The sequence below is a fragment of the Rattus norvegicus genome, chromosome 7, assembly GCF_036323735.1.
Source record: "Rattus norvegicus strain BN/NHsdMcwi chromosome 7, GRCr8, whole genome shotgun sequence".
Classification (NCBI taxonomy): Eukaryota; Metazoa; Chordata; class Mammalia; order Rodentia; family Muridae; genus Rattus; species Rattus norvegicus.
In genome coordinates this window covers 30,563,519-30,576,524 of record NC_086025.1, presented here as the reverse complement: position 1 = coordinate 30,576,524, position 13,006 = coordinate 30,563,519, and the positions used below count along the sequence as shown (strand labels likewise).

The following is a 13,006-nucleotide window of genomic DNA, read 5'->3' as shown; positions in this document are numbered from 1 at the left end:
ACCTCACTGCTCGCTGGCTATTTCAGTTGATGGTAGGTGGTTCCCATGGACCCAGATCCTCCACTTCAAACTCTCTACTTCATCTATAAACTCACTGACCATCTCCTTGAAGACAGAAATCTTGAGGCGTGGGACAGAGCTCGGGGCTCTATCAAGATCACTATAATGAGGATATGGGGGGGTCGTCCTGGGGAGCAAACCGAGCCTTGTACATGCTGAGTGAGCACTGAACTGGTGACCTATAACCTCGGGCCTTATGTTTTATTCTTCACAAGACAGACTCATGCCAGCAGTGCCTACTCTTCCTTCTGTCTACTCAAGTTCATCTACAGTCCTGCTTTTTCCTTAGCCAAACTCCTTTGCCTCTTTAACCGTCATAGTCTCCTCTTTCTAAATGACTCAGCATAGCTCAGGGCATCCTTACTCTAACCCTATCTCCTTTATTATTTGTTTTGAAAGAGATTTTAAATTTCTTCATCAGCTGGACGATGTCTTTACTGAGGACACGGAACATCATTTAAGGCAACCTCAAGCTTTTTCTTTTAAATAGGATGCTAGTGTAACTTTGGGGTGTGGGTGTCCCTCAGTGGTAGAGCATTTGCTTAGCCCGTGTCCTGAATTGAATTTACAGTATCACAAACAAACATTACATCAAAGAAACTAAGCTGGGGATAGAGGCACAGTCCTTGGCACTCAAAAGAAGCCGGGGCAAGAGGATCATGAGTTCAAGGTCATTGTGCCTCGAAACAAAATAGCAAGACCGGGTGGCAAAACCTGGTGACTTAACCAGAGCACTCTCGTGGGCGTGGTTAGGAGTTCAAGGTCACCCTTGGCTACACAGCAACTTTTAAGCCAACCTATACTACAATTAAACCTTGTTTTGAAAGCTCAAGCCAAGCCAACAAAAGATGAAACAACAAAACACAAATAGAAGACATTGGAGACATGAAGTAACCGTGAGAGAAGGATGCCCAATCTCTAAGTAGGCTGTGAGACAAGCACAGTGCTTTTTAAATGTTATTTCATGTGTGTGAGTGTTCTGCCTGCATGTATGTGCACTGTGTGTGTGTGTGTGTGTGTGTGTGTGTGCCTGGTGCCTGCAGAGGCTGGACGAGGAGCTAGAGTTGTGGCTGGTGTAAGCCAGCTTGTGGGTGCTGGGACCTGAACCCGAGTCCTCTGCAAGAACAAGTGCTCTTAACTGCCGAGCCGCACCCCTCAGCCCCCATGCCCACTCAAGTTCTCAATCTGAAGATAACACAGAATACACAGGATGTGCTTGAAATCGAACATTAACGGAGTGGACACGGACTTGCTAATACATTCTGAGAAACCGAAGAGAGAATGAGGAGAAACAGAAACCCCAACCAGAGTTAGTCTGACATGGAGAGACTACACTTCCTTGTACTGTGCTATTTTCCTTACTGAAAAGGCCAGGTAGGGAGGCATGTGGCTGTAATCCTCAAACCTGGGAAGATCTTGTACTTGAGGTCAGCTTGTGGTACACATTGCAAAATCTTGTCTTGAAAGAGTGTGTGCGCTCGGGGAGGGGTTAAGGTGTAAGAGAGTGTGGAAAGGTAAGCCTCTAGCAAAAGTGTTCTCCAAACGACAGGCTGCTTTAGATTTTATCCTTTTATGGGTTGCTTTGTCAGGGGTCAATCTGTACCCCAGGCTAGCCTCAGACACTTGGCAATCCTCCTGTGGTCGTTTCCCAAGTACTGGGATTACGTGTGTTTGTCGCAGTGCCTGGCTTACACTCCATCCTTGACCTCTAGTTTAGTCACTCGTGGGAGGGATTTTCAATAGGAAATGACCTCATGGATCATCTGGTTCCGAAAGACAGATTGAACCCACCACAGCTGAGTGATGGAGCAACACAAGGGAAAGAGGCATCCAGATCAGGCCAGGACCGCCCACTGCCCCAGGGGTGGGGTGGGGTGAGGGAGCCTGAGGGTCTCCTGTGACCGCTGTCCCCTGCCCGAGGCAGCACTTTGCCACTCTCCCTGGTAATAGTTTGAGCTGCCTGAGGGGACTTTCCAAAAGGAGTTTCAAGTGTGAGTTTTGTTCTGTGCATTTTCCCTTTCCAGCCCTAGGTAAATGTAATTTAACACCGAGGCTGAGGGGAGTTACCTTGGGTGTCTCTGTGGTCTACAGAGTCTTCTAGGAGGTTCTTTAAATAATCTAGAAAAGAAACAAACCAGAGTATTTAGAGCAATGCAGTACGGACAATTCTAAGTCATCTCTTTAATACTTCGCTTTTACTTTTAGTCCAACTCTGGAAGAACAAAGCCCTGAGATTGGGCACATAGAACCAGAAGTGCAAAGACTTTTTTTTTGTTGTTGTTCTTTTTTTTTTTTTTTCCCGGAGCTGGGGACTGAACCCAGGGCCTTGCGCTTCCTAGGCAAGCGCTGTGCAAAGACTTTAAAAGCGGGTGATTCTTAACCTTCCTAAAGCTATGACCCTTTAACACAGTTCATCATGCTGGGGGAGCCCCTAAATGATTTTTCAGTGCTATTTCAGAACTGTAATTTTACTACTGATTTGAATCATAATGCAAATAGTCTGTGTTTCCCAATAGTCTTCTTTTCCCTGTGAAAGGGTCATTTAACCCCAAGGAGGAGAGCCACAGGTTGAGAACCCCGGCATAAGCATCAGGTTAAGAACTCAGGAGAGCTTGGAACACACAGCTATTACCTCACGCCTGACCAGAAGCAGAAGGGAGGAGGATCTAATGCTTGAGGCCACCCTGAGCTGCACAGTGGAAACTTGCCAAACCAACCAAACAAACAAAAGAACATGCACAGAAGGAGGGAAGGTGTAGCATTGGAGGACGAACCCATCTCACCTAAGGCACTCAACTCTCGTTGTGCCTGGGCCAAAAATGCAACCCAGGTTTCCTAATGTTTACTTAGTATGTTTAGTCCACCAGACATGGACCGACTTAATCTCAATGCCTAGTATGAAGCCTCAAGGCACTGAGACACCGAACGCCCAAGAGACAGATTTTTCAGTCTAATAATCTACTGATACTCAAGATACCAAGGTAACTCCCCATGTGTTCTAAACTTTCCAAATGCCCTCGTGGGACGTCTGACAGTGTCAGGAGACATCTGCTGTCTCAGCTAAGGGGAAGGGGTGCTACTGGCAATCTGTTGTTAAAAACAATCTTGATATAGCCTCACAGCAGATAACCCAAATGTCAACATGCCTGTGGTCGAGAGACCCTAGGCTAGACGGACATGGTATATAAACAACATGGTGCTCTGTGCCTTATAATATGGGGGAACGTTCTAGTTAGTGAATCTTTAATACTGAAAATGGAATTCGATAACCCTGGAATCTATCAAGGTTCTTTCTAATTTACCATCCCCCACTGCATGGGCTGTAGCTTACTTTTCAGGCTGTGTGTGTGTGTGTGTGTGTGTGTGTGTGTGTGTGTGTGTGTGTGTGTGAACCAGGGCCTCGGACACGGTCTATCATTGAACTACATCCCGTTCTTGACTGGCAGGCTCTTCTCAGACCCCCGTCTCCTATAAAACTTTCCATTTGAAAGCTGCTTTCCCTCTGAACAGGACCTGACAGGGCAGCTACTCACTTTACTCTCATGTGTGAGCTTCGCCTCCTATCACCCACCACCCCCCAGCAAGTTCTCTAAATAAAGGCTGGCGTCAGGGAACTGGTGCCAGTGGAGGTGCGGAAAACGGGGAGAGAAAAAATACGTTAGAGAAGTGCGTGTGTGAGACCCAACCTCTGCTCGGCGGTATCATCAACAGATACGATTTTTGCCAGTAGATTCCTAAGTCATGCCTGCAGGCAAATATGGAAGCTTGGGTGTTAGCCCTGGCTTTCCAAATGTAGTGACCACAGACACGCTCAAACTGCTGAAACTCTCTGTCTCTGCGGCGATGACCTAGGAGCTGCGGAGTCCGGATATGCATATTATAATATTATAAACATCCACCATGAAAACCTTCCTTGGTGCTCTATATGACAATAGCAAGCAAGGCTTCCCCTCTTTCCAGGGAAAGTCACTAGAAATCCTAAACACACAGGGAGGAAGGCATGTCTCTGATGAAATACACATCACAAAAATGATTGAAATACTCTGCTTACACACTATGCTTGGCCTCCTCTCAGATTTAAAAAAAAAAAATGCTTATCGAGCTAAATGTAGCAGCTCATGCCTGTTACTCTAGCTCTTAGGAGCCTGAAGCAAAAGACTGTCTGGGGTCAAAGGCTAGCCTAGATTACGTGGCTGAGTTTCAGGCTAGCCTAGGCAACAGAGGGAGGCTCTGTCTCAATAACACAAAACAAGCTATTCTCAATGTTGAGTCCGCTCAGAACGCATTCCATACACGAGCCATGTTGGACGGATCGGTACTTAACAGTCCCATGGCTAAGAGTGCCAGTGTCAAGACCCTATAAGGGGTTCGTGTAGTTCCAGCACAGGGGAGGCTGAGGAATTCAAGGCTAACCACTAGGACAGTGAGACACTGTCTCAAAAGCAAACAAACAAAAATGTTAGGGTTGCCACAAACACATTCTTTAAAAAATAAAGACATTTCGTTAGTTAGTTACTTGTATTTGTGTCGGCACTCGAATGCCCGGATGTTCCTATGTAGGTCGGAAGACAAATTATAAGGGTTAATTCTCTCTGTCTAGTATGAGGCTTTGGGAGTGAACTCAGGTCAGAAGGTATGGCAGGAGGTACCTTTCCCTCTGAGACATCTTGCCAGCCCCAATTTCCTTTCTAATAGTTATTCCTAACCCCCAAAGGAGTTTCCTTACACTGAAGGACTGAGCTGAAGAGTCTTGATAGGACGGCTGATTTACTTAAATGCCAGACTCTGGCAAGTTCCTCTTTAGTTCCTGTTCGTCTACACGGAAGCATATTCCTACGGATGGAATTACTCCTTCATCCTGAGAGAGTTCCCTGGAAGACATGTACATTAGGAATCCTGACCTCAGAATCATTTTCCAGAGCCCGACAAGCATTTAAGTTGCATTTGTTTGTTTGTTTGTTTGGTCTGGACATGAAGTTTTACAAACGGGTTGAGTACAGTCACTACACAGAACTTATACTAAAGATGCTGCTATCACAAGCTATTGTTTATTTATTTTTATTTTACGTGTAGGGTACTGGCGTTTTGCCTGCATGTGTGTCTCTGTGAGGGCATGGGATCCCCCTGGAGTTACAGACATTTGTGAGCTGCCATGTGGGTGTTGGGGATTTGAACTCAGGACCTCTGGAAGAGCAGCCAAGTGCTCTTGACTGCTGAGCCATCTCTCCAGCCCAGCTATTAATCAGGGAAGGAATGCAGTTAAGTTGGCCTTCTGCCAATTTAAAAAATGTGATATTGGTCTCTACAATTCAACTTTGCAACTAATCCACCAATCTGTCTAGGATCCCCTTCAACAGTTATGAATCAGTCAGGACCTTGGCAGCAGCAAGGGGAGGGTGACTGATGAGCGTGAGTCAGGCAGCCCTGAAACCGTCTGACTGGCTACGGGCCAGGGTGAAACCAGGAAGGGAGACCAGACAGACAACCTGCATCCTCATGGGCATTAGTAACCACCTCCCAATTAGGGCCTGGCTCTGTGGAAACGTTCACAGGAATCGTGCAGGCAGGAGATGTTCCAGCTGCCAGCTGTCAGGTTAGACTTGGACCATCATGAGTTTCCTGCCCCTGCCTAAACTAATTAAGTATAGAGAGTTCGTTCAAGAAAATAAAAATAAACTGTCTCGAAACCCAATGAGACTATTGCTGTCCTTTTAAGTCAAAACTAGGAAAAGAAAAAACCAGGAGTGGTGGTGGGGTGCCTGCCTGTGACCTCAGCACTTGGGAGGTGGAGGCAGGAAGATCAGGAGTCTGAGACCTCATATTAGAAGCAGAGACAGAGTCAGAGAGGGGTGTTTGGGGGAGAGAGAAATGAGAATTACTGGTGTACAGACATTGCAAAATGTACTCTTGGGCCGCCAGGTGGCGCCATTGAATAGTTAACTCCTAAGCGTCCTGTCTCTTACCAGTAGTGTAAAACTAACTGAAACACACCAGATGCAACCTCTAGGGACAGGCAAGTTACCTTTCTACTCACACAAGATCCAAAATGGAAGGGTGGGGAGTCCTAAAACACTCCATCTTCTTGAAGGTCTACATTATCTACTCCAGAGCTTCTAGAGAGCCTCACCACTCTTAATCAACCAACTAAAAATAGAAACTACTCAGAGGCTAACCTTCACTGAGTTTCAGTCAATGGTGGGAGCCTAGAACTTTCTGCCTCCAAAGGGCCAGAGTCCTGAACTGTGCTGAGAGTGGTTGGTGGCAGAGCACAGGAAATGAACTCTAGAGTATTGTTCCACAGCAAAATGTTTCAGACTGGAGGACAAGGCGTGCTGTGTTAGTTCAGACTTCTTTCCTCTATAATCTGCGATGAGTTTTGCAACACATGCAGAATTACGGGATCCACAGAGAGGTCATCTATTCATGCGATGGGCCTGGCTTTACAAAGTCTCAAAGTTAGAAACAAGCAACTTAAAAATCGCCCTGGCCCTCCTAAGATCATGGCGCTTGAAATATAAAACGGAGGTCTACGTGTCAGCAGGTTGGGAGAGACTCCTGGGGTTGTTTCTAAGGAATCAGAGACTGAGATTCTTCCTAGCTTTGGAAAACCAAATACAGTTGTTCTGCTGAAGGAACATAGCAGTAAAATGACGCCCAACCGCATCCCGTTACGTGTATAGACTAGGGTCTTGCTCAGCCATCGTCAGAGAAGCGGGGACTAAGAGAGAGAGCCACAACTGGACAATATACAGAGAGTGTGGGGAGAGTGGAAGGGGGTGGTGGGAGAGAGACTTCAAATACTCATCCTAAGTGGCATGTCCTGACTTGGGGCTCAGGGAACTTTGTAAGAGCTGGGGCGAATGGAAGACACCAACAAACGAGGCCTCCAGACACAGCAGGACTAACACACATAGGAACTCAGAGACTGTGGCAGCATGCACAGGGCCTGCCCAGGGCCGCACAGGGCCAGCATGGATGGGGTCCCAGTGCTGAGAGGGGAAACGGACACAAGCTCCTATCCCTAACCCAGAAGCTATCTCCAACTGATAACGGGTCACAAAAGAAAACTTACAAACCATACTCAAGGGACTGCCCAGCAGTGGATGACCAAAACAAAACAAACTCAATGGTAGTTTTGGAGACATTTTTGTCTCACACAGCTTTCTCTGGTCATTTAAAACAAAACAAACTTACAGGTCTTTTATTACACATAACAGTTTCTGATTTTGAGTTTTATGGTGTGTGTGTGTGTGTGTGTGTGTGTGTGTGTGTGTGTGTGTGTGTATGTGTGTGTATGTGTGTGTGTTTCATGCTCTTTCTTTTCTGTTTGTTTTATTTTAGTTTGTTTTCTGAGGAGAGAAAGAAGGCATTTATTTGGGTGGATGAGGAGATGGAGAAGATTTGGGAGGAGATCAAGGAGGGAAAACAGTGATCAGAATATATTGTACTAAAAAAATTTTTTAGAGAAATTCTTACTTCCCTGATCTAGTAATGTCCAACCAAGGAACAACTTGCAACTTCTTCTTTCAGTTCACTTTTATTTATATTTATTTGATCCACTCATTTTTATGGTGTTGGAGATCAAACCCGGGCCTCCCAAGGGTTAGGCAAGCATTCTACTACTGAGGGCCACCAGTCCCTATAGCTCTTCTGGATATGAACACGAATTGGGGTGGCTAGCATTGTAGTATATGCCAGTAATCCAGCTACTCAGGAGACTGAGACAGGAGGATGACAAAATTGAGGGAAAGAGCAAGAACCTGTCTGGGGCAGAGACTGACTAAATTAGACAGAAAAACAAACAACAAACAATACACTATAAAATACTGTGATCCCTACTTTAATAAAACTCATCATAAGAAACTTGGTGAGTTAAATAATAAGGAAGAAAATTTAAACCATGAACATCTCTCCAAAATAACGTGTACAATATTTTTTTGAAACAGGCTCTCATGCAGCTCAAACTGACCTTGACCAATATTGCTTCCACGAATGCATGTGCCACCCAGCTTGGCGTGCTTTTTTTCAAAAAAGACAGTGTCTTGCTATGGAGCACAGGCTGGCCTTGAGCTTTCAATCCTCCTGCCTCAGCTTCCTGAGTGCTGGGACTGCAGCTACCACTACCAGCATGAGCACCGTTTTGAATTATTTCCTTCTGGCTTTAGGAAGGCTTGCTGTGTCTTTGCAATACGTAGGCTTTCCCCGTTTCACTGCCTGACAGTCATCTTAAATCTGTCGCCTAGTCATAGCACATGTTATAAACAGCATCTTATCTCGCTCCTGAAAGTTATCAGATTTGGATAAACGGTGTGATCACTTCAATTGTAGCACAGATTACTATCTTGATAATCTGTCTTTTTCCATATTTCAAATTGCTTTTCTGGGTGGGGGGGGATCACTAAAAGAAATGTTTTAAAACTATGATTTTGAGAAACAATCTCGAAAGGCTGGCCACAGACTTGGTTGACCTTGAACTCTTGACCTTCCCGATACCACCTCCAAGGTGCCGATATTAGGAGAAAACGCACGAGCTTCTCTAAGGATGCATCTAGCAAGTTAGGGCCTCTAGGTGCACTGGCTGCATATCCAGTCTACTCCTCACTGAAGAACAGAACAAGTTCTGTCCTCCACCCCCCAACAACCATCAAATGCAGATGGTTTCTATTCAAATGTATTCCCAGTTATACCGGGCATATGGATCAGGGCCATCTTCAGCCTGAACTAGTTCTGTGAGGGGAAAGTGTGTCCTCTGGGTGACTTTTAGGGAGAATCCCCATATACTTTAACTGGGTGTGCATATGATAGGATGGGCTGCATCACGGGAAGGCCTGTGCGAAGTAGGAAGATGGTTATTTAACTGAGATCTGTTAGTTAAAATGGGGGACCACCCAGACTATATCCCTTAGTGCTCAGCACCCCTTTCCTTTGGAGCCTATAGAAGAATTCCTAGCCACTAAGGAGGGCCCTTGAGCACTCACTCTCTCACTACATGGCCCACTATCACTCTGTGAGTATACTCTCGTCAGTCCTATCCCTGTGCTCAAAGTAGCAAGGAATGACATTTCCTTGCTACTTTGACATCTGTGGACGCTTATTTCAATCTTTGTGTAGGGTGAGATGCCGAGGGTCTGGACATGCTGGGCTCAGATAGTGGCCACTGGCAACATGGTTACTAATTAAAAAGTACCATGACCCCTAACTCCAATTCTTTCATTTTTCAAAGGCCAGTTCTAGACCTTAAATATGCAGCCTAGACCTGCCAATACAAATATGGCATTTGTATAAGCTAAAAAGGGAGTCTTTATTTTTTTTCTCTATATCACATTTCATGGGTGATTGTGTTTTTCATTGGGATACAGGCTAAACCTGGACCTCAACTGAGTACCTTAATGCAGGGCAGAGTCAAGAAAAAAATCTCCCCCATCTACTCAAGAGTTTGATAACTTTGGTCCTGAGAAGGTGACTTTAAAGGACTCATGACCCAACCCCAACCCCAAGTTCATGCTGTGGTAAGATCTAGGTGCACATCATAGGATGGATGGACCCAGCCCCACAGCCTTCTTACTCTAGTGAGGCACACCTAGAATATCCTTGAGAGGAGTCAGACGCAAAGGGGGCCATTCGAGAGGTTATTCTGAGTTTTCTGACTCCCTGTCTTAGTGGGTGGACCATCAAGGCTGCTGGCTGATCAAGTGAGAATCTCAAGTACACAGAAAAGGCATTGGGCACACTGAAGCCACGCTCGAGTATAAAGAAACTCTTGTCCATATTTGTCCCTACGACCCAACCAATTCAGCAAAGGTAGACTTCGGGAGACAAGTGCACTTCACTGTGCAACAGAGCGACGACGGATGAAGTGACCCTAAGAGCCAGAATGAGTTCAAGTGTAGCTGAATTTCCATGGTTTCTCCCACTGGAGCAGTTCCTCCTGTGAGCCTGTACTCCTCACAAAGACTGAGAGAGACACTCCAGGGACACATTTGGCTCATTAAATCTCTGTCAAAGCAGGTCCCAGAAACAGAGGCATTTGGCCGCTTCCAGGGAATCTGGGTCAAACCTGCGCTAAGGAGAGAAGAGTAATTTATAGAGATCGCCACTGGTAGAACTCTGGTTTTCTGCAACCTTGGATGGACGGAAAACCTAGCACATAGACCAGCAGACTGATTTCCACTAAGCTTTATTGTTTTGATTCTATTACACAGGGTCTTACTGTGTAGCCCTGGCTGTCCTGCAACTAGCATTATAGACCAGGCTGGCCTCGAACTCACAAAGATCTGCCTGCTTCTGTCTCCCGGGTGCTGGGATTAAAGGCATGAGCTACCTTACCCAGCTCCATTTTCAGTAACCTTTAAATGAAATAAGAGTTTCTATCTGCCAGCAATATTGGTAGCAAATCCCAGAAGTATTAACAACCTTTGTGATTTGTTAATCACCATGGAAATCGCAGATATTTTATGACAAATTATGGTTGAGGCGGACAACAGAAAATACTGTATACTCTTATTGACACCATCTCTAAATCATTCCATCTCCCATCAGATCTTACTTAATTCAGTACTGAAGAAGCACATTTGGCTAGGCGAGGTAGCACAGCCTCCAATCCCAGCATTTAGGAGGATGGGGTGTTCAAGGTCATCCTGGCCTACAAAGTGAATTTGAGGTCTCCTGGGCTACATAACACTGTCTCAAAACAACAACAAAACCAGACTAGGTGCAGTTCAGATGCCTGAACATTTGCCTGGCAAGCACAAAGCCTTGAGCCTGCTGCCCAGTACTCCACGAGCCAGACAAGGCTGCATGGGTGCAGTCCTAGCTCTACTGTGGCAAGGGCAGGAGGACCCTTGGCTCCATAGGAAGCTGAAGGGTGGTGGGGGCTAAATGAGACTGCCTCAAAAAGCACAGGCAGACAGATGGACGGATGGACGGACAAAAGGCACCGGGAGAGAGAATGTGCTTGGTTCTTAGGTCCTCAGGTCTTCCCAAAGCATTGAGATATTTCTATGGACATAATTTATTTAGTAGGATCTCTTACTAAAGAGATCCTAAAAAACTACCATTCAGAATGATTTACAACAGACCAGGAGCTGGGCTAATTAACACAAATTCTGAATGGCATTGTCACCCTATCTCACATGGACAGAATGCCTCCATCAAAGCCCTGGATTTGTGAGAAAGTAAATGCCTTGTTTGGTGTCTAAGGTATAGCCATCACTCTTTTAAAATCAAGTTGTGACCTCCACGAAGTGTTGAAATGACCTGCTTAACTTTTATTATTGTTGTTGCTGTTGTTCTGAGACAGGGTCTTACTAGGCAGCCCTGGCTGGCCTGGGAACTGCTATGTAGACATGCTGGCCGACGGTGCCCCAACCCCCAGAACTGTGATTAAAGGTACAGGCCACTAAGCCCAATTTCAAAACGACTTTTGATGCACACAACTGCTTTGGTTTTAAAATAAAATACTTGCTACAGCGGTTTTCAATAAGGATTTTTTTAAAAGTGTAATCTATTGGTTTACTTTTTTAAATCTGCAGATGAGTCTGGATGTCACTCACGTTCACACGGTGAACATCATAATGTGTCAGAACACGGTTACAGATGTCTTTAATATCCCATTTTCTACCAACATGGAAAGTCTCGGATTTCTAAAAGCTCCAGGGAATTAATGTCATCTCAGACAAAGGCAAAGACTGCAGGGAAGAGTAATAAAGTCTATCACTAAAACAACTTTAATATAACAAATATTTTGAACAAGATCAAAGAAATTACAATGAGTCAAAGTTCAAAGGACTGTTGTTTCCCCATAGCTGTGGAGATGGAAAAGATCTTCAGAAACATTTTAAATTATATTCTTCAAAATACCCTCTCCTCAGTGATCCTGTCGAATTCCTCTTCCTTCAATATCAATGTAATAATGTTCCACAAATAAAAAAAAAGCTTTTATTGGGAAAAAATTCTAATATAATATATAATATAGCTAGAGATAAAAAAAAATCTGAAAAGTCTATGAGTCATTTCCAAACAATGGAAGACGAAAGGGATTTGGCTTTTTATATTACTTACATATTTTTATATGCATGAAAGAACCCTTCAAAGGAAAAAGGTGACCCTTCCAAAAATAACAAGTGGCAAGATCCGCATAAATTTTAGGGAGAGAAGAGCTGAGTGGTGGCCTGAGGAGTTGGACGCAGCCTCAAAGAGGACTGTGCACAGCCTGTGGGGCAAGGGCCATCGCTGTGCTGTTCTGCCAGTCCCCGATGGCCAGGCCAGGGCTGGCCCATGAGAGCACATGCTGAGTGAGTGATTGGTATATGAGTGAACTGAGCCTGGGAGGACACGCTTCGGCAAGAGGAAGTGAGATCTGCATAAGCTGGGGTTGTAAACCGAGGTCACTAGACCGTAGATAAGTGTGCTCTCAACTTTTCCAGTATGCACGAGGAGGGCTGGGGATGCAGCTGACTGACTGGATACTGCCTGAGCAGGCCTGAGGTCCGAGGATCAAATACCAGTACAAAAGTAAATAGGTAAATAAATTAAATCACGAATCAATCAATCATCATAATGTAATGAGCAGAATCAAAGCACATACTCCTTTGGCAGGGAAATGAAGCGATGCTGTGCTGGGTTGAATGGGGAGTGAGAATAGGTGGTGTGGTCAGTATGAAGTCGTTTCTATAACATGTAGTGGGTGGAGAAAACTCTGCCCTAAATCTCAACAGGAGCGGGAACCAGAGGGACAGGAGAAGCTGGAGATCTGGCCAGGGAGTAAGAGTAGGAAGGAGGTTAGTCCTTCAGTAAGGGCCCGAGTCATGGAAGCGTGCTTTCAATTTTGAACGATGTTAGTGATCTATCCACGTTCACGGCACTACTGCAGGAGGATTCCGAACTTCATAACAGGGGGCAACTATTCATTTCCCAAGCCTTTCAGTTGGTCAAGTCTTCGCTATGG

At 45.2% G+C, this 13,006-nt stretch overlaps 1 protein-coding gene across 3 annotated transcripts in view; it reads right to left on the bottom strand.

Annotated features, from left to right (window-relative positions):
* Fgd6 (FYVE, RhoGEF and PH domain containing 6) overlaps positions 1-13,006 on the bottom strand; it is a 115,299-nt gene that overhangs the window by 23,374 nt on the left and 78,919 nt on the right. For all 3 annotated transcript variants that reach the window (NM_001137645.1, XM_063264098.1, XM_039079738.2), the window contains one exon: positions 2,128-2,178. In NM_001137645.1, coding sequence (NP_001131117.1) covers positions 2,128-2,178 — 51 coding nt within the window. The remainder of the gene's footprint in view (positions 1-2,127; positions 2,179-13,006) is intronic.